Below are 21,644 nucleotides of genomic sequence, written 5' to 3'. Positions count from 1 at the left end.
AACAGGGCCCTGCCACCAACAGATTGAGCTGTGGCACCTGTTAGCGGTCAGAAGCCGCAGCACGTCAGCAGAAGCAACCGGAAGCAGAAACGCACACAGCAGTTATTCTTTGGTCCCTCCGCCAGTCCCTCTCTGAGAAACGATGCCATATAAGCTACAGGATTTCGTTTTCGTAAATGCCTTCCTTTTACGAAATATATTACCCAACGTATAAGAAATGTCTCGCCGAGAAGAGAAAAAACGGACACTGTTTTAATATCATGTGTGACTGTGAATGAAGCACAGCTATTTCAGCAACTGGTCAGAATGCAGTCACTATCAAAGTCAAGGTCACATATACTTTCAGAGAGAAGCTGCCAACTGGGGTCCATTACCGGGGGCTCTGGGACTCCTCCTCTTCCTCTCCGTGCATCAGATTCTGAACTAGCTGGAGGATGCTCACCATATCTTGTCCACTGCAGAATCAAAAGAGAGTTGACAGACAGGTGGAAATAGCTCACATCCCCACCACTCTATTTCCCTCATTTAAACAAGCTGTGGTAAGTTGTGTTTTCTGTTTTGTTTTTTAATTGAGTAGCTAGAGGAGAAAGAACGTGTTGGAGATACAGGATACAGCTTTTAAAAACAAACCTCATATTAACTGAATTCTCAATATAACCAGCTATTTAAATCTACTATCCAAATAGGAGACTGAGTTCTGAAAATTTCACCAGGATTACATTAGCAATATTTGTCTACCTGTTCATTCGAATCCAAGAAGAGTATTTAAAAAGCATGTTATAGGGGGGCGCCTGGGTGGCGCAGTCGGTTAAGCGTCCGACTTCAGCCAGGTCACGATCTCGCGGTATGTGAGTTTGAGCCCCGCGTCGGGCTCTGGGCTGATGGCTCGGAGCCTGTTTCCGATTCTGTGGCTCCCTCTCTCTCTGCCCCTCCCCCGTTCATGCTCTGTCTCTCTCTGTCCCAAAAATAAATAAAAAACGTTGAAAAAAAAAATTAAAAAAAAAAAAAAAAAAAAAAAAAAAAAAAGCATGTTATAGGAACCAAAATAGTCCTTTTGAGATGCTGGAAGGTCACAAAAGCAGCAACCATACTCCAATGCCACTGGTATGGCTAGTTTTCTTCCAGGCAGGGGTCCTGTCTGTTCTAACCGACTGAAACATGTAACGCAAACATCATTTATTACCTCTTCCTCAAGCAGGGAAACTAGAGATCTGAGATCTGCTTACAGTATAAACAGGTTTACTTCCCAGATATGACATTAAGTGCTTATTACGTGACTGTCTGAAAGCTAATGCGAAGAACGTCAATGGCTAAAGTAGTAAAGCAATGGCAAGGCGACTTGCAGTAACTCTAATGAAAAGACATTATCATTCCATTAATGGGACTGGACCAAGCAGTGAGAACTAATACCAAGTTGTCTTTTTCAAAAGCACCGCCAAAACAAGGCCAAAACCAATCCTCCCCAAGGTGCTGACCCTCATGTGACAGGGGCTCTGGTCCTCGGACACTGTGTGGGGAGTGGGGGCCCACCAAGTGACCTTGAGCAAGCCGTTGAACTCCCTCAGACCCTACATTACGGAACTGTGAGGATGCAATCAGTGCATGAAAAACGTTTAATGCTGTGCCTAGCCAAGCGCTATCTCAGACGTTGGCATTATTATATTAAGTGTGAAAGCTCCTGACCTGTGGCTTTAATGCCCTCCCATTTGGAGCATTACAGATGTTCCTGGTAGTATCTCTTCTAGGGAAACTTCTGTGGGCTTAATAGAACACTTTCATTCCCATCCACAGCTCTGGGTGGAGAGGACTGACAGGATTTGGCTCCCACTCTCAGCTGCAGAACCTACCTTACAGCTAGAGGGCTTCAAATCGGCACCATTCAGGCAACCAACAGGAGCACCTGTCTCAAAATATTAGTATCTGGGTGTGTCAGATAGGACACCTAATGACACATTGTGTCTTTCCTCCATACTTTCCTTTTGCAACCTCGTATATATTCATACTCAGGTCAAAGGACAATTTAAGGGAGTTGTACTGTTTACCTATGTGCAGTTTCCTGGTTATAAAACAACAGAAGAAACAAGCTTGTTTGAGGGAAGTGGGGCTGGGACTTTAAGCCCACAGTGAGTGCTAACATCCTGTGAAAATCCTAGTTACACGGCTACTTATTTTTCCTGTTATTTTCCCTGCTAGCTTAAACCACACACGCTTGACAGATTGGTTTTAGCTGCCAAAAAAAGAAATCACTCTGCCAACAAATGATCAAAGTTGACATTTTCATTTTACTTTATTATACAAATAATAACTCTTATCAAATTAAAGTATCTCTCACCACAAAGCTCAGTCTACTGAATAGATAATGGGTTTCAAGGAGGAACGAAGTATGATAGTCGAGTTATAGTTACAAACTTGTGCATTCACTTTTGAGTCATGAGGTTGTTAATTCTGAATGGGAAATTAAATTAAATTAGATCCTGAATGGGAAAGGGGAAGAAGCAGGTAGATTTCTCACCAACCAACCAATGGCAGTCTGTTTTCCTGGTGTTACACTGCACAGGACTCTCAATTTGCTCTGTGCTTATCACAACTAAAATTATAAATCAACAATGTTTTGTAAAATCTTGGTTTAAAGAAAACACATACCCTAACTAAAAGTAGGCACCTTCACTGCCACCTACCTGCCTTGGAGTGGCCCCGGAATATCTCCTGATACCAGCTTCTTTCCATTTTCCTCCTCTGTTCTTCTAATTTAAAGGAAATAAAAAACTATGTCACCAAATTGCTAACATCTGAACAGGCCAACAGGTGACAATGCTGCCTGTAACCTCTTGGTAACTGATACAGGATTTGAAACACACTTATCACATCTCTTCTCCTACCCCTATCACCCTAGCCCCCAGTTGGGGGTACAGGCTGAATCTCAGGAAAAGAACATGAAAAAAATGACACTTTTTAACCCATTTCTTGGTTAGCCGATGCCCTCTAGGATATAAATATACAGTAAAAAGTATTTATAGATTCAAATCAATATATTAAGTAAATAAAACTCTTTAAGAGGCAGAACTGAAAATGCTAAGTCCTGCCCCTGAATTTCAAAATCCTTTCATTACAAAGTACCTTCTACCCAAGACAAACACCGTCTTTCCAGTCAGGTGAAGCTCAACTACGCGTGACATTCTGAAACCGAGAGGAGTTTTTACCGGCAGGAAACCAGTGCCACCAGCTTCACAACAGGCTGAGCACGTTTCCTAGGGTCACTGACGCCCCACGCTCACCTCTGACTGTGCTCCAACATCTTCATGGCCTCCTTCAAGTTCTTCCCCATCTCAGCCAGTGTAGGGTCTGCTATCTGGCGAAGTCAAAAAAAGGTTAAAACCGGGATAATCCTGTATTATTTCTGCAACATAATCCATGCAGAAAAATTAAATTCAAGTCCATTTTCTTCTGGATTTAATATAAAACACACAGATTTACTGTAAAGTACATGTGATTAAAAAATTCCAAAGTACGGGGCGCCTGGGTGGCTCAGTCGGTGAAGCATCCGACTCTTGATTTTGGCTCAGGTCATGATCTCACAGTTCATGGGTTCTAGCCCTGCTTGGGATCCTCTCGCTCTGCCCCCCTCCCCCAAAATAAATAAAACAAACCTTAAAAAAAAATAAATTCCAAAGTACAAACATAACATTAAAAAGTCTACTCCCTAAGGGATGCCACTCAAGTTTGACATGTATCTTTCCAAGTTCTCACCTAACTCATATGTACTCCTGCAACTTGCTTTTACTTTACAGTGAATATGGTTCCATATCAGTAGTATATCCACCTCATTCCTAGTAATAACACCGTATTCCACTCTATGGATTACAATCACTTAACTGGTAGTGAATTAACGTTAGGTTATTCCAGTTTTACACTTAGAAGCGAGGTCCAGAAAAGTCTGTACAGTATGCTACTTGTTTTACTGTTGTAGTAGGCTGAAAAATGCCCACCCCCCCCCCCCCCGAAGATATTCACATTGTAATCCCTGGGACTTGTGAATGTTACCTTATGTGGCAGAGTCTTTACAGAAGTGATTAAGTTGAGGATCTTGAGATAGTAAGATTACCCAGTATTTGTCCAGGTGAGCTCTAAACGCAGTCACATATACGCAGACGAGAGAAGTAGAGGGAGACTACATAACACACACACACACACACACACACACACACACACACACACACACACACAAGCACGCAGGCTGTGTGAAGACAGAGCAGAGGGAGATGTGAGGTGCTGGCCTCAAAAATTGGAGTGATGGGGCCACAAACCAAGGAATCAGGGCTGGCTGGCAACATACTGGCTCAAGAAGGGGAAGGACTGTCCCCAAGAACCTCTGGAGGGAGTGCAGCCCTTGCCAACACCTTGATTTCAGCCCAGTGATACAGCTTTCAAACTTCTGGCCTCCAGGACTGTGGGAAAATACATTTCTGTTGTCCTAAGCCACCCAGTTTGTGCTAATTTGTCAGAGTAGTCACAGGAAATAAATACTCTCAGAAATCTGGGAGTGATTCCATACACTCTGGAAGCTTACCCAGCTGGTCATAGTGACTGCCTCCAGAGAAGGGAGCTTCTGGAAGGACAGCCATCATCGTATCAGGAGTCTTTTCAGCTCATTTCCTTTTGATTTTTTGAAATAACATTTTTTAAATGTTCATTTATTTTGAGAGAGAGAGAGAGAGGCGCAGAGAGAGAATCCCAAGCAGCCTCCACACTGTCACTGTAGAGCTCAATGGGGGGCTTGATCCCACGAACCCGTGAGATCATCTCATGGGTTCATGGGATCATGACCTGAGCCAAAATCAACAGTAGGGTGCCCCTTTATGTTCTTTTTGGATTTATTACCAAGTGTCCTACTATCTCACATTCAAAAAATAAATTTAAAAATATTTTTCAATTCTTCTTTTTAAGGTTTAGTTTTGAGAGAGACAGAGACAGAACATGAGCAGGTCAGGGGCAGAGAGAGAGAGAGGAAAACACAGAATCTGAAGCAGGCTCCAGGCTCCGAGCTGTCAGCACAGAGTCCAATGTGGGGCTTGAACCCACGAGCCGTGAGATCGTGCCCTGAGCCGAAGCTGGACGCTCAACCGAGCGACCTAGGCACCTCTAAATAAAAAATTTCTTAAATCTTACAAAATTAAACACGCAAACTCATTTTCTTTTCTTTTTTCTTAATCTCCCTAGCAATCTTAAAGCAGACAAATTCGTTGTCTTGAATGTCTATATGAGTTGGGTTATAAACAGTTACAGAGGCTCTCTCTCTCTTCTGTTCCCCTCTTACTTAAGTGTATGCCAAGTGTATTTATGCTCTGTTCTCTTCATATTTCCTACTGCACCTAATATTATATGGAGTAAATGTACAATAGGCTGTATTACAGTTAGTACTGCAGTATCTCCTCAAAATTGTTTTTAAGAAATTCTACTCAGGGGCACCTGGGTGGCTCAGTCGGTTGAGCGTCTGACTTCAGCTCAGGTCATGACCTCGCAGTCTGTGGGTTCGAGCCCCACATCGGGCTCTGTGCTGACAGCTCAGAGCCTGGAGCCTGCCTCGGATTCTGTGTCTCCTCTCTCTGCCCCTCCCCCACTCATGCTCTGTCTCTCAAAATAAACATTAAAAAATATCTTTAAAAAAAGAGATTATACTCAGTCTATCAATGTAAGTATAGAAAATGTTCATTCTAGAAGAGACCTTAGGGATGTGGTCCAGGGATTCTCCACTTGTGTTCTTCTGAGTCTTAGGACTCTTGGGAAGAACTCTGGAAAAGTGCGGATGGGTAGGCAGGTGGGGCTTTCAGCTCCCAACCCTCCATTAAGGAGATCAGATCCGTTTCATAACAACAAGAAGAAAATTAATGAAAAGAAAGCAAAGAAAGTATAACATGTAAAGGTCCAGTCTGCCATTTTATAAGTGAGGACTAAGACTCAGAGAGGTGAAGCGAGTGGCCTAAGGTCACAGAGCTGACAGATGGTGGAGTGGTGCCAGACCCCGGGTTTCCTGGCTCCTTTTCTATTACATCACAGTGACTCCCAAAAGGGATTACAAAAATAAGCATGTAGCCATGTCCAATATGATTTTTACACAAGACAGAAAAATCATTCTAAAAATGGTGTTTACAAGCAACTCCACAATTTAAATGTAACCATGAGATGGGTTAGAATGCCATCTAAAATGGTCTCAGTGTTCTCAGTCAATGATCATGAGTGGGATACGAGGAACAGATAATGGTCTGGAGAATTTATCTTAACTCCTCAGTCTACAGCCACGTTCCTTATTATTCTCACCTCCTGTGACACTCCAGTGTGTCCCCAATCATTTGGCCAAAGGAAAAGACAAACAGTTTTGCTTGATCAACCACACCTCGATGTTTCATGCTTTTAACACTTGCCATGTCTGAAATGCCTTTCTGCCTTTTCTCTCTCCAGCTATTAAATCACAATTCAGTACTTCCAAGAAACTGTTATGGATAAAGCCATTTCACTCTCTCATATTCTCTTTAGAGGTATCAATACGGGGCACCTGGGTGGCTCAGTCAATTGAGTGTCTGACTCTTGATTTCTGCTCAGGTCAATCCCAGGGTTATGGGACTGAGCCCCACATCAGGGTCCATGCTGAGCATGGAGGCTGCTTGGGATTCTCTCTCTTCCTCCCTTTGCCTCCTCCCCTGCTTGTGCATGCTTTCTTAAAAAAAAAAAAAAAAAAAAAAAAAAAGATATCAATCCCATTTTTTCTAGGCCAAATAAGCTGAACCTGTTGCTTGACAAACACAATTGTATTTATTTATGGGGACAATGGAGCACAACCCTTGAAACTGGGGCCATTCTAACATGCAATTGCTGCTTATGATTCCTTACATCCTCTACTGTGACTTGTTTTAGAGATGATCCTTCCAGTACAGGTATTTTCTCCAATTAGATGATAAGCTTCCTGAAGGCAGTGATTCAGACTCTTACTAATTTTGATTGCTTTTGTAGGACAAAAGGTCTCCAGTCAGCTTCATTCTCGGACTGTCATGTTACCTCTGAAACCCCTTAGGAAGCCCCAGCATAAAGAGCATCAACATACAGGCTCTAAGAGCAACACAGCTAATGTTCCTATAGGATTGGAACACATTTTTCAGTTAAGAGTAGACAAAATAGTTGACTTAGTTTAGAATTCACTACTTATGAACAATATTTATTTTAAACACAGAAGTCACATGTGATAGTGAGATGTTTACACGGTGAAAGGTGGGGGGGAAATACAGCTTTACGCTCTCCCGTGTGAGTCTTTCTCTGCACAGAGCACATGCTCATTGAGAGGAATGGCCTGCATTTATTTATTTATTTTAATATAATTTCTTGTCATTGGTTTCCATACAACGCCCAGGGCTCAGCCCAACGGGTGCCCTCCCTGATGCGCATCACCCACATTCCCCTCTCCCCCACCCCCATCATCCCTCAGTTTGTTCTCAGTATTTGAGTTTCTTATGGTTTGTTTCCTACCCTCTCTGTAACTTTTTTTTCCCCTTCCCCTCCCCTTTGGTCTTCTGTTAAGTTTCTCCAGATCCACATATGAGTGAAAACATATGGTATCTGTCTTTCTCTACCTGGCTTATTTCACTCAGCATAATACCCTCCAGTCCCATCCATGTTGCTGCAAATGGCAGGACTGCATTCTTTCTCAGTGCCAAGTAGTATTCCATTGAATATATAAACCACATCTTCTGTATCCATTCGTCAGTTGATGGGACACTTAGGCTCTTTCCATAATTTGGCTATTGTTGAAAGTGCTGCTATAAACATTGGGGCGCATGTGCCCCTATGCATCAGCACTCCTGTATCCCTTGGAAAATTCCTAGTAGTGCCATTGCTGGGTCGTAGGGTAGTTCTATTTTTAATTTTTTGAGGAATCTCCATGCTGTTTTCCAGAGCGGCTGTACCAGTTTGCATTGCCACCAACAGTGCAAGAGGGTTCCTGTTTCTCCACACCCTCGCCAGCATCTATAGTCCCCTGATTTGTTCATTTTAGCCACTCTGACAGGCGTGAGGTGGTTATCTCAGTGTGGTTTTGATTTGTAGCTCCCTGATGCGGAGCGATGTTGAGCATCTTTTCATGTGTCTGTTGGCCATCTAGATGTCTTCTTTGGCAAAGTGTCTATTCATGTTTTCTGCCCATTTCTTCACTGGGTTATTTGTTTTTCGGGTGTGGAGTTTGGTGAGCTCTTTATAGATTTTGGATACTAGCCCTTTATCCAATATGTAACGTACAAATATCTTTTCCCATTCTGTCGGTTGCCTTTTAGTTTTGTTCATTGTTTCCTTTGCAGTGCAGAAGCTTTCTACCTTGATGAGGTCCCAATAGTTCATTTTTGCTCTTAATTCCCTTGAGGCATGGCTTACATTTAAATTGTTCTGGCTTCTCCTCTCTTTTAGGAAGTGAAGTTGGGGGTGGAGCAGGTGGCGAGAAGTGGGTGGGTCAAAAACACAGTAATGCTCCAGTAAATTAAATGTGAATATGTGACCCCAATTCCACAAACCCTCATGTGCTTGTTGTGTTAACTAGGGTTAATATTACGCTCTGTCAGGCAAGGAATGCGCTGAGAAAAACATGTATTTGTTAACTGGTTCCTTAAAACTAAAAACCATGCCTCCATACGCTTCTAGTGAGAGCAGCCATGATTATCTTACTAACATTTCACACCCTCAAGACCTATTACAGTGCCAGACGCGGCAGTTGGGTGGTAAATGTTAATAAACAACAGCAAGGCATCAGACAGACACAAACCTACATGAGAGAAACACTGAGTTGTATAAAAATATTTATTATTTGGCATCTGGATGGAGATTATTTCAGGATCTGGAGAGAGGGAAAAGACAGCATTCTGTGTAAAGTTCCTAGGAAGAATGTCCTTTTTTTTTTTTAATTCCTTAGCCCCAAGCACAGGGTCTAGCACAGAAAAAGGGCTCAATAAGATCTGTGATCCTTAATAATTACTAACAGTTAACAGACTGCTTACTATATTCCAGGCATTACGCTAACTTACCACTCTAAATGCATCACTTCTTGACTAACCCAAAGGCACAGATCATATGCTTTAGGGCCTGTACTATCCCAGAACCAGTGCTCTTAACCACTAGGCAATACTACCTCTCAATTTTATCAAATAAGTAAACAAACCAACTCACACTTGGAGAAAGCCTTGAACTCAAAAGTCATAATTAGAGCTAAGGCCTCTTAAGGCATCTTAAAGATGATCCTTGTGTGATTAATGTTTTCACCTAGATAAAAAGTGTATCAGAAGACTCTCCCTATTGGTAAGATTTCACAGTCTCAACGACATGACCCAAAACTCAGCATCCAAACCAGGGCATTTTCAAGAGTGAAAGGAAGCACTATTAGCTTAAATTAAGCCATGACAACAGGTATGATGAGCTGAAACAGTCCGGGCAAACCAGGCCTTCACTAAAACGTTCACCAAAACGCTCACACCATCGCTCCACATAGTGGAGCCCACGCAAATGTTTGTGGCCATGGCTGTTTGAGTTATAAGGTAAAATCAAAGACAACATAAAATTTGCAAGTAGTGCCCCTGAAGTGCAGGTATTGGGACAACAGGTTTCTTTGCCTGCCTCTAAACACACCTGAATACATTCTCCCTCATTTAGATCTTGGGTCAAGTGACCTGACTAAAAATCTTTTCCCAGAAGTTGTTTCCAGAAACAACTGGAAAAAGGTCCCTCTGTTAATAAAATCACCAAGAGATTCCAATCATCCCCCCTTTTGAGGCCAGGGGTCTTTAGTCTGCTTCCTTTCCATTGTCTTTCCTTCTGACCTTAAGAGACAGTCCAGGTAACAGCACATATGAATGTAGTGTTTTAAGATGCTTTTCCAGGGACGCCTGGGTGGCTCAGTCAGTTGAGTGTCCAACTTCGGCTCAGGTCATAATCTCACGGTCTGTGGGTTCGAGCCCCGTGTCGGGCTCTGTACTGACAGCTCAGAGCCTGGAGCCTGCTTCGGATGCTGTGTCTCCCTCTCTCTCACTTTGTCTCACTGTCTCTCAAATATAAATGTAAAAAAAAAAAAAAATGCTTTTCTAGGAAAGGGAGTGGTGGCCAACTCAGACATCTGAGCTTGGACTCGTACAGTCTCCTCTCACCCTGGGTCGCTCAGCCTTAGACGCTCGCAGCAGTCCTACTATTAAAAAAAACAAACCAAAACAGAGCAACGAAGCATTTACAGAGCGTGCATACCTAATCAGGAAACCTAAATACTCATTACTGAGGATTAAGAGACAGCTATTAGACTGCTAGTCAGTAGCCTGTACATTTACGAATTACATTTCTGCTACGGCTGATTCTGCTGTGTAATGAAGTGGGCTCATTATTTTTGCTTCAATTACATCGAACATAGATGCGTGGTAGGGCTTAATGCAATTTCAAGGCTCCTAAGAAGAACCACTCAATTGTTTGTATGGTGATTGTCACGGAACTGAAACAGCTCATTGTGTAAAACGGGACCCACCGTTCATCATTTTAGAAGCATTTTTGAGAGCCATTTTTATACTAGGTGATTTTCATCACTTTCAGTCAGTGTGAAGTATTAAAATATCCTGTCACTATCAGAAGAAGAAATAACACACTTGTAATGTTCACAAATATCGCCAATTGAAGTTCTCACAACTTAAACGTTAAAGGAAAAATGTCAAGAGTCAAATGCAAGAGAAAATAGTAAAGGAAGTCGGGGAGTAATTCTTGAGTTTTCAAAAAGCTAGTAGGAAATTCTAAATTCATCTGGAATAGGGCTGCACAGATTAATGAAAAAAATCACTTATTTTTGCTTTTGGCTAGAATTCTATCAACTCAGTATGAAATAGCACTGTATGAAGTAGCATCCTACCCTTATGTGGAATACATTCTATTTATCATTTTGTTCGATTTCATTTTTCAACAACTTCTGGTCATGACCTGAGACACTGATTTGACACCCCACCTGCAGGATGCAACGTGCTGTATGGATGTTGGCAATTAGAAACAATCAGATAAACAATCGTTTGTTAATAAAGATTACTTACTATAAAGTTGTTTATAACAACCTTTCGAAAGTAGAAACTGCAGTAGAAAAATAATAATCTTAGGGCATAAAATTTGGGAACTATTGCTCTACAGTCACTTTTAAAATGTTCTCAGCTTTCAGGGTTCTTGGGTGGCTCAGTTGGTTAAGCTTCCGACTCTTGGTTTTGGTTCAGGTCATGATCTCACAGTTTAGTGAGTTTGAGCCCCGCACTGGGCTCTGAGCTGGCAGTGCAGAGCCGGCTTGGGATTCTCTCTGTCTCCCTCTCTCTCTGCCCCATCCCCTACTCATGTCTCTCTCAAAATAAATAAAGAGTTAAAAAAAAATTTTTTTAATGTTCTCGGCTTTCAAGCATGCTTAAACAAGCTCTTGTATACACTTTCTTTAGTTGAACCAAGTGTGACACCAAAATTATATCTTTATTTTCATGTGAATTAGGGGAAAAAATAAGACCTCAAACTGAATTCACAGACCCCACTGCTTAGCAAAATCTAAGTTAAAAATAAAGTGGGGGCAGATTATGCGAACAAAAAACAGATCTGGGATCCACTGTAAAGAGGCACAAGGGAACTTCTCAGGGAGATGCAAATGTCCTGTATCTTGATGATGCTGACGGTTATATCTCGGTATACAACTGCCAAAACTCAAACTGTAGCATTAAAGTGGGTAATTTTACTGCATATAAACTGTCCTTCAATTTAAAAAAGGTAGGTGAGTGGATTTAAACTCAACTTAAAAGAAATAGTAAGCAAATAATAGTGCGAGTGGTATAGTGCAGTGGCAAAATTCAAAAATGGTATACAAATAACTGCTATTTGGGAAACACAGAGAAGCCCCCATAAAGAGGGAAAAAGGCAGTCTAACATAATTTTAAAACGTATACATCACAACATTCATCAATACAAGTAAACGATACTGTAGTTTCATTAATTTTTTCAGGGGAGGAACATTCATAACCAGAGTTATTAACAAAGAAAAACTGAGACACACGAGAGCACCAGCTGCTCATATTGGACAGAAGACTGTGGCGTCATCAAATGCCGATTTACAACACACGCATTAGACATAAAAATCACCACCTTTCTCCAACAGATCACAGCGACCAGAGAAACCTTCAAAATGCTGTGTTTCTTACATACCAACGACTGTGGCCTTCCACATCTTCCTAAACAATGTTAATCCCAGAGAGTGATAATCGTGCAACTGTCAACTCTCTCAAAATCATTGATTTTCCTCCCCAGTGAAAACAGAAACAGTGCCTGCCACCCAGCACCAGTTCCTCAAGTACCCCAAATGCAACACATTTCTGAGAAGCACCCAGAACACAGCAGCACCTGCTCCTCTCACGTCAATGTCAAGAGAAAATGACAGGGATCTTCTGGGAAGTTGAGAGAGTGCCCCGCAAACCTGGCTTACCTTTTTGTAACCTCAATTTCTACATCTGTAAATGCTTGTGCCTGATTTTTAAAGAAAAGCTTTTCATTAAGAACTAGGCACTACCGTCTGTCTTCTAAGAACTGGATACCCCTGGAAAATCTCATTTTTAACTATCACGGACTCTCTGCTTGAGTGTGTGTGGGAGAACATGAAGATACACTGCAATTACTGGCTCATGAAGTAGCATAATATTCCCGGTTGAAGAAGGACATGCAAATATTGCATAGGGCATTAATACTTAATCTTACTAATTCATCAAGAAGAGAAGCAGAAAAGAACATACGGGAAGAAGAAGGGGCAAAAATACACGACTGAGAGGTAAAAACCTGGTGGAGACAAGGAGGCAGCCTTAGTAACTTCAGATCAAACCTGTCACAGAAGTATGCAATATGAGGGTTAAAACACAAAAACAAAAACAGAGCATTCAGATCACTCGCCTGAAGATCTATGCTGGGAATGCTAGGGGTCCAAGTCTAAGTTTCAAAAACTGTATTCCCAGGGACCGCTACTCTGAAGAATCGATTCACTCAGACTTTGTATCATGAATAAATACTTCCTAACAACTACACAGATGGAAGAACACCGCATACCAGCCAAGCTCTATTTCTGTAACGTTTACTAGTTTATCTGGAATCACACACTTATTCTAGAACACAAGAAAACTGCTTAAAGGAAAGCATGCTATAGTCACTGGAAAATGTAAATCTTTCACTGAGATATGCTTCTTATTGGGAGTCTTTCCTAGAACTTGTTGGGGATGGAATCAGAAAGATAAAGGTACCCATTATCCTCATCAATGTCACTCTGTCCTACACTGAATTGGAAGTTTGTAGAATTAATGTTGCTGGCCTTATCTTCTTAAGGAACCCATCGATTCTGAAGCCTTTGTATCTGTCTTTGGACTTTCCAGGTTGAACTGTGTGAAACTGCCAACATTCAACTGTTTTTTAAATATATTAATTAATTTAATTTATTTGAGAGAGGGCGCAAGTGACCAAGGATTGGGGGGAGAGAGAGAGAATCCCATGAGGGCAGAGATAAAGAGGGAAGGAAAGAGGGAGAAGGAGGGACGGAGAGAAGAGGAGAGAGAGAGAGGGAGGGAGGGAGGGGGAGGGAGGGAGAGAGAGGGGGGGAGGGGAGGAGAGGGGGAGAGGGGGGAGAGGGGGGGAGAGGGGGGCAGAGGGGGAGAGAGGGGGAGAGAGGGGGAGAGAGAGAAGAGGGGGCTCACCCAAAGTGGGGCTCACCCTAAGCAGGGCATGAGCTCACCTGACGCAGGACTCAAACTCACCAACTGTGAGATCATGACCTGAGCTCAAGTCAGATGCTTAACTAAATGAGCCACCCAGGTGCCCCCGTCTTTTTTTTTTTTTTTTTAATGTTTATTTATTTAGTTTGAGTGAGAGAGAGCACAAGCAGGGGAGGGGTAGGGAGAGGGGGAAAGAAAGAATCCTAACTCTGCCAGTGCAGATCCGAACTTGGGGCTTGATCTCATGAACCATGAGGTCATGACCTGACTGAGCCACCCAGTCACTCCTCAACTGTTTTTAATGTACAAAATTACATTTCATAGGACTGCACCTAATATAATGTCCGGTCTCACTAGGATCCTGAGAAGCTCACTGTAGCTAAATGTTCAGGTGTCATGGAGTTGCATTTTAAAGTGAAGGCTTTATTTTGCTGTTTCTGCTTTTCTGCATATAGGAAGAAGATTATGTTGGAAAAGCATACTCCTCCCTCAGTCATTTGAAACTCAGAATTCATTTTCCACAGAAATAAAATGTGGATGGGATCCCAGGCTAGACCTCAAGGACTATCCAACTTTAAGGCAACTAAATACTTAACATTTAAGAAGGCAAAAACGACTGCAAGAACAAAAACTAAACAATAAATTAAAAATAATATTTTAATTTTGAATATTGCTTAGAAAAGAGCGATTTCAGATTGTGGACATTTTCAAAGTGATTGGAAGCATATGTGTGATGTCTAACTTCAAAATATGAAGATTTCCTTTCCCTTAATTTATGTTCTACCAGGAGTAATATGAGGCACAATCATATAATAAAGTAAGCATCCACATTTTATTTACATTTTTAAAACACTCTAGAAAAGCCAGGATTCTGAACTAAATATTCTACCTAAAGAATCTCTTCCACAGAAATCTTTCCTGGTCACTCAAGTTCATGCATTCCCCATTTTTTCCTTGATACTTTATTTTTTTTTTTTTAATGTTTTTATTTATTTCTGAGACAGAGAGAGACAGAGCATGAATAGGGGAGGGGCAGAGAGAGAGGGAGACACAGAATCGGAAGCAGGCTCCAGGCTCTGAGCCATCAGCCCAGAGCCCGACGCGGGGCTCGAACTCACGGACGGCGAGATCGTGACCTGAGCTGAAGTCGGACACTTAACCGACTGAGCCACCCAGGTGCCCCTCCTTGATACTTTTTAACCCCTCCCTGTTATACAAGGACTTGTATAAACATGTATGCCCCTACCAGAACATAACCTCCTGCGAGGATCGTGTCTTATTTACCTTGTGTTTCTCTCAGCACTGGGCTCTGACCATAGTTGGCCTTCAATAAAAATTATAAATCAAACCAGGTTACTGCTTTAGTAAAAACAGCTGACATTAAACTCAAGCAACTCCTATCTATAATTATAACTCATCATCCTAGATATGGTGGAGCCCACACTGGAATGGGGACCCTCTACAGCTCTGCACTGACTACCTCCACGATCCTGAATAATCAAAAATCACCGGGACCGTAAATTTTTAGGATCAGGAACTCTGTACCATGTTTTCCCTGACACCCAACATTTGATAATCATTTACCACTTTAGCCATCATGCACCTGTATGCAAAACCCTCACATGATGATGATACAGGGATCAGCTTTAAATGAGTACTAAAATTACAGGCTATCCTCCTCTCCTGTCGCCTTTTCTATGTAAGATCTACAAAATCAGACCACAGAAAATAGTTATTTCAAACGTGGCTAACAGGGATTCCTTAGTGAGATTTTAAAACAAAAAACAGAATAGAGATTCTGGTAGTATTTATCACTAATAACCAGGAATGTTCCAGTCATGCTCCTACTGCTCCTTGTAAACTTACAAACAGTACGATGAAAGAATTTTCCAAAATCAGGTCCAAGGGGGAGGGGGAGACTTTTGCTCAGAACGAGTACAAGAAAAAATAATGGGCTGGGTTTTTAATTATTTAGATCAGACCCAGGGTCAAAGTTGCCTCTTTTAGAGACAAGCATCAGACCGACGACAAGTAAACGAGCCCCTGTCTAGAGCGCTGTCCAACACAAAGGTCTGTGGTCATGGAACTGTTCTACAGCGACAGTCAGGTAGTGTAGCCACAAGCCACACTGTGACTGAGCACGTCAAATGTGCCGACTGAGGAACTGAATTTTAGCTTTCGTTTTATTTTAAGTAATCTAAATTTAAGTTTAAGGAGGCCAACGTGACTAGCGGCTACCGTGCTGGACATACAGCTCCAGACTCTTCCAAGTCAGTGGTTCTCAACCAGAGGCAGTTCCCCCAGCCCCCAGGGAACAACTGCTTCATCCGGAGACTTTGGCTGCCACCCTGTGGGACGTGCTACTGGTAGAGGCCAGGGATGCTGTCAAAATAAACATTCCACAGGACAGCCTCTCCCAACAGAGAATGAGCCCACAATGCTAGCAGTGCTGAGTCCGAGACACCCTGCTTTCAGTTTACTCAAGGCGGGGGGAATTAAAGTAAACGCAAATAAAACGCGGCACGCTTTGTCTAAACAGAATACCCAGGAAGAATGAGCTTTTCCAAGCAACAGAAAAAGGTCCGGGCTGTGGGACAAGTTAAAAGTAGCAAGTTTTTGCTAAAAAAATGTATGCAGGTGTGTTAACTTAATAAGACCTACAGCATCAGAATAATTCCTTCCTGTCGCATTTTTTTTTTTAAACTTGACTATTAACCGAAGTAAACTCTGTGCGACTATGCAAGGGGCCTTGTTCCTTATGAGCTGGACATACGGTATTGGGGGGCTGAGGCTCCCCTACCTACTCTTCCAGTTTAAACTCCTTGCCCCTTCAACTGACCTATCTGGTTTCTTGAGACCTCACTAATTTCAGAGACAACAGACAGTACTGAGAGAGAAAAGCAAGCAAGAACACAGCCCTGTTGTCGCAGGTCTCCCACCTACATATTATCTAAAGAAAAAGCAAGCCTACAGAATCATACCTGGACCAAAGGGAATGCAGGGTCTGATTCTCCTAAATGATGATAGCACACTACATTTTAGAGACAGCGATTACTTGAAATGAGAGAATGGGAATCAAATAACGTTGTGGTTTCTGTAGCCAGTATAAATTATGCAAGGATCGGTTTAAATGGGATCATTCAGAACTGCTCAAAGAGTTCTCATTTTTATATTAGCAACGTAGAATTTCACCCAAAATAGTCTATTCCTCAAAGAAACAGGAATAATGGATGCAATTCAATGTTTCTACTTTGATTCAAACTGTTTTTCTCAACATAAAATCCTCAACATTCATACTATAGGAATTCTTTTTCTTTTCTGCTCTCTTAGCACGAACAGAAACTGTTCATTACGTATGAGGCCCTCCACTGCTTCAGGGAATATAAAAATAAGACATGGTCCTAGTTCTGAAACACTTACATTCAGAATTTCCATACTGGCCTAAGGCAGGCAGAAACTTCCGGCCCACACATTCTGAATTCCTCAAAGATCACTGCCATTTTTGCGAATGCTCCAGCCTTAAGCACTCTGGAGTTGCAGTACCTTTTCCGATCTTCAGTTGGAGAGGTTAAGGTCTTTTATCAGCCATTAATGTTTACAGGGAGAAACCAGTGTAATCTGCTAATCAAATGCCAGAAAAGTAGTATTTCAAGCAGGATTCCGACCCAGTCTTTTTTGCAGATTTGCCCATAAAAAACTATTCTTGGAGAAAGGATCACTCCAGTTTCTAGGTTTCTAACTGAAAAGACACAGAGCCATCCTGTCTTATAAAACTGGACAGGAAACAACACTGAAGAGATAATCTTAGCATCATTTTATATTCAGCTACGGGTGTCACACATATGATCTAGAGCAGGAATTCTCAGGCTCAGCACTACTAACATTTAAAGCAGAGAATTCTCTGCCGTGGAGGCTGTCCTGTGCACTCCAGGATGTTTAGCAGCGTCCCTGGCCTCTACCCAGTAGGCACCAGTCGCACCTGCCTACCCACTAGTTGTGACAATCAGAAACGTCTCCAGACAAGCTGCCAAATGTCCCCTGGGGAGCAAAACTGCACCGTGCTTGAGAATCACTGATCTGGCCTGGAACTCGCAGTACCACAAGGTAGACACTGTACTAATCAAAAGCCTGGAAAGACTTCATTCCTCCCCAATAAACATGTAACGCTCAACACATACAATCTTTTTCTCTTCTTGACTGCCTTCCGCCCAATTTATGAGAAATGACCCGGGGTGTCGTTACTGTGTGTCCATGAAGACACCATCATCCCTTTAACTTTCCAGTGACAAGGGAACAAATCTACAGGGACTGCCGCACTGAAAAATGACCAAGTGTTATTGCTACCGGTTCAAAATTAAAATAAAGCAGTCTTAAAACCCTAGCATTGCTCCAGAATTCTACATGTGCAAAAAAAAAAATTGGGTCTGCACAGGCAGACTCCCAAGCTTGAAGAGGGAGAAGGACTTTGAGGGCGGGCAAAATGTCAGGTTCTGCAGATAGGTATCCAAAGAGGGATCCAAGCACTGGTTCTCATTTACAAGCCGTAAATCCGGGACAATTAGAATCCATTTCTCTTGCCAGAGCAATCGGCCAGGCGTATCATCACGCTGCTGCTTCCCCAAGACAAACTAGAGGAAAGGGCTGCTACCAGTGGATTTCAGATCGACGCGAGCGTCTCCCCCGGGCACGAAAAGGGGGGAGTCACAAGTTGCGGAAGAGCAGCAATCCCCAAAAGCAATTCACGATCCGCAGAAGGCCCACCCCTTCGTGACCTCAGGGGTCTTCACAAACTACAGCACCAGAATCACGTGGGGGAACTTGTTAAACAAGCAGATCCCCGTCCCGCCCCCACGAGGTTCCCCACCCGAGGGCGGAAAATGTGGGTGTTTACCAAGGGCCCCAGGTGATTCCTAGTCACGCTGAAGTTGGAAAACCCACTGCTTCAACAATCCCCCCCCCCCCCCCCAACTTGGGAGACCACAGGAAACCCACAGGCTTGCAGTCGGCTCTGAAACAACCGGGGCTGCTGTCCAGGCTCTTCTGGGGCCGCAAGTCGTTAGCTCCGTCAGCCGAAAGGGTGAGCCGAGCTCGGGCAGGCCCCAAGGTCGGCCCCGCGGCCCCCGCAATGGGCTCCCGGCAGAACCGGCCCAGTCCCTCTCGGCCCACGGGCACCCGAAGGATTCCCGGCCCCGTGACGTGACCAGGCCTCAGCGGCGAGCGCCCGGCCGGACGCCCTCGCGGCCAGGCCCCCTCGGCCAGGGCCAGTTAGCCCCCAGGCCCCTCCCCGGTCACAATGGCAGCTCGCGACCGGGAAACAGTCGCCTCGGAGGCGGAGGCCTCGGGCCGCAGGGCCGCCCCCCAGCCCGAGTACAGACCTTCTCCAGGGACGCGTCCATCGCTGAGGCGGCCGGCGGAGCCCGATAAAGGCCCCGCGGTCCGGGCGCTACTTCCGCCTCCCGCGCCGCGCCGCGGTTTCCACGCTGGCAGCGCTGACGTCCCCCGCGGCCGCGGCCGGCGGGGCGGAGACGGGGAGGAGCAGCCAGGCGTCGCCGCGGGGTGGGAAATCTGCGGGTCTCAGGGAGGCGGGGCGGCGCCCCTCGGGGTGGGCGGGGCCCTCTAGGCTTCCGTACCTGGCCGTCCCGCCGGCCAGCCCTAACGTGCCCAGGTGAGGGGGGGGGGAGGCACGGCGCAGCCGCTGCAAACTTTCACAAGCCCGTCGCAGGCGTCGGGGTAAACATATAATAACCGCAAGTGACCACTCTTGCCCTGAGAGGCTGGAAATACTACTCACGCACCTGTACTTCCCTGTCCTAGGCTTCCAAGTTTTCCGCACCGTCAACATCCCTCAGGAATGGAACAGGCCATGCACCACAGAGGGGCGGGGCTAGCGAGCACCCCCGCACATGCGCAGGATGGCCAGTTTACTAGGTGCCGAGGGGTTTGCGGGGGTTCAGGTATGAGGTTCCCAAGTGATCGCGGGTGTTTAAAAGCGGTGCTGATGCGAGCTGGGGTATTTGTTTCACCGCGGAATTCCAGATGGAAAAGACTTTGAAACAACCGGTCCGGCTTCTTTCATTATGTCAAGCCATAATTATGATATGGCAGGTGATAATAACAGGTCAGCTGCTGCTGTTCCACTTTATGGCACAACAGCTGTATGATGGAGAGATGGTTATCCATATCCCGGTGCCAGTCTAGGTAGGATCCAGACCCAAGCACCGTGACCGCAGCGTCTGTCCACCACACACACTGCCTCCGTAACCGCTTCCAGCCCTGCTGTAGAATCATGTGCTTCTAAGGAATGGGAGAGGGCATACATTTGCTTATTATATTCTTCTACTGAGGAATGCTGAAATAGACTAGTGTACCACGTTTGCAGTCAGAAAACACTTCAGCAAAGACCAAAATGACGTTACAACCACAAAACCATTCCTTTTATCTCCTCTTCTGTGCGCATCTCTTCTGAAATCTGCGTAAATGACTGGGTCAATTTTCAGCGCAGTAATTACATGTTTTGCGCTCTCTAACTTGTATTTGGTAAATTGCCCAGGTATGTTAATAAAATTGTTTTCTACCAAAAGAACCTTTGCGTGCCAGTTCAGAGTGTACCCCGGGAACTATTCAGATTCCCCAGAGTTCTGCAAACAGAAGAAAGACTTATGTCTATGTATGCCTTACAAGATCCAACATTGAATGTACCTCTGTTTAAGCAAATCACTTTTTCCGACTTATGAAAAATTTCAAACATTTAGAAAAAGTTGAAAGAGTTGTACAATGAACACCCACATGCCCACTTTCTAGATTTTACAATGAACAATTCCCCATATTTGCTCTATTACATAAGCATCTGTCTGTTCACCAATATGTCTTGTGTTTTGATACATTTCAAAGTTGCAGACATCGATATATTTCACCCCTGAACATATCAGCAAGGATATCATTAAATATTCATATTTTTTGAAAGATATTTTATTTGTAAGTAATCTCTATACCAAAGTGTGATTCGATCTCAGGACCCCTAGATCAAGAGTCACACGCTCCACTAACTGAGCCAGCCAGGCTCCCCACAAAATCTTAATTTTTAAAACCACCTCCAAGTATCTTTGGATTATGTCACAAAGTAGATTCTACAAAACAGAAACTAGGCAGATGAAATTAACCTCTTCTATTTTATTTATTTTTAAGATTTTATTTTCAAGTAATTTCCAAACCCAATGTGGGGCTGGAACTTACAACCCCGAGATCAAGAGGCACATGCCCTACCAACTGAGCCAGCCAGGTGCCCCTAACCTCTTCTACTTTAAAAGTAAACTTAAAACATGAAAATTATTCCCCCATGAAAAACTGGGAATAATTGGTTCATTGAATATTTACCCAAATATATGTATTGGCTGCCATCTTGGACAGTCAGATGCTAGAAATACAAAAATAAGACCAGATCCCTGCCTTTAAGGATACACTGTTTAGAACAGAGGTTTTTACTTTGTGACCCAGGGGGAGGCCCGTAAAACTCCTGAAACTGTATCCAAAATTTTGTATTATGAGTACATTTGGGGAAAATGTCCATAGCTTTCATTTTATACTCGTCTGTCACACACACACACATACAGCAAAATAAGTTAAAACCATTTCGCTTGTGGATGGACAGCTATGTAAATGTAGCATTCTATGAGCTAGTACAGACATATGAGAAAAATATTGTAGGAAAACAAAACATGAAACCACTCATTGTGAGAACATTTGGCTTATATGTGCCAATACAGACCTTTTCTTGAAATAGGCAAGAAGCAAACCAAATAAAAGAAGTTTGTGGTTATTTTTCCCCTTTGAGTCTATTCACATGATTTTTGTTGTGTCCCGATTGATATTTACATAAAC

General features: G+C 43.4%; 1 protein-coding gene across 5 annotated transcripts in view; it reads right to left on the bottom strand.

The window, feature by feature from the left end:
* Positions 1-19,653, bottom strand: part of PDXDC1 (pyridoxal dependent decarboxylase domain containing 1) — a 52,013-nt gene extending 32,360 nt beyond the window's left edge. Inside the window, exons 1-4 of one of the 5 annotated variants that reach the window (XM_042922958.1) lie at positions 19,562-19,653; positions 3,276-3,349; positions 2,679-2,744; positions 375-455 (exon numbers count right to left, since the gene is read on the bottom strand). In XM_042922958.1, the coding sequence (XP_042778892.1) occupies positions 375-455; positions 2,679-2,744; positions 3,276-3,325 (197 nt within the window). In that variant the 5' untranslated portion in view covers positions 3,326-3,349; positions 19,562-19,653. Of the gene's footprint in view, positions 1-374; positions 456-2,678; positions 2,745-3,275; positions 3,350-5,722; positions 6,536-18,758; positions 18,996-19,141; positions 19,339-19,561 lie in introns of those variants that run through there. The other 4 variants (XM_042922960.1, XM_042922956.1, XM_042922959.1 and 1 more) reach the window with 4 other exon arrangements.
* Positions 19,654-21,644: the final 1,991 nt, after the last annotated feature.

The sequence above is a fragment of the Panthera leo genome, chromosome E3 (assembly GCF_018350215.1).
Source record: "Panthera leo isolate Ple1 chromosome E3, P.leo_Ple1_pat1.1, whole genome shotgun sequence".
Taxonomy (NCBI): domain Eukaryota; kingdom Metazoa; phylum Chordata; class Mammalia; order Carnivora; family Felidae; genus Panthera; species Panthera leo.
The sequence above is the reverse complement of the archived record's forward strand: the minus strand, read 5'-3'. Positions and strand labels throughout refer to the sequence as shown.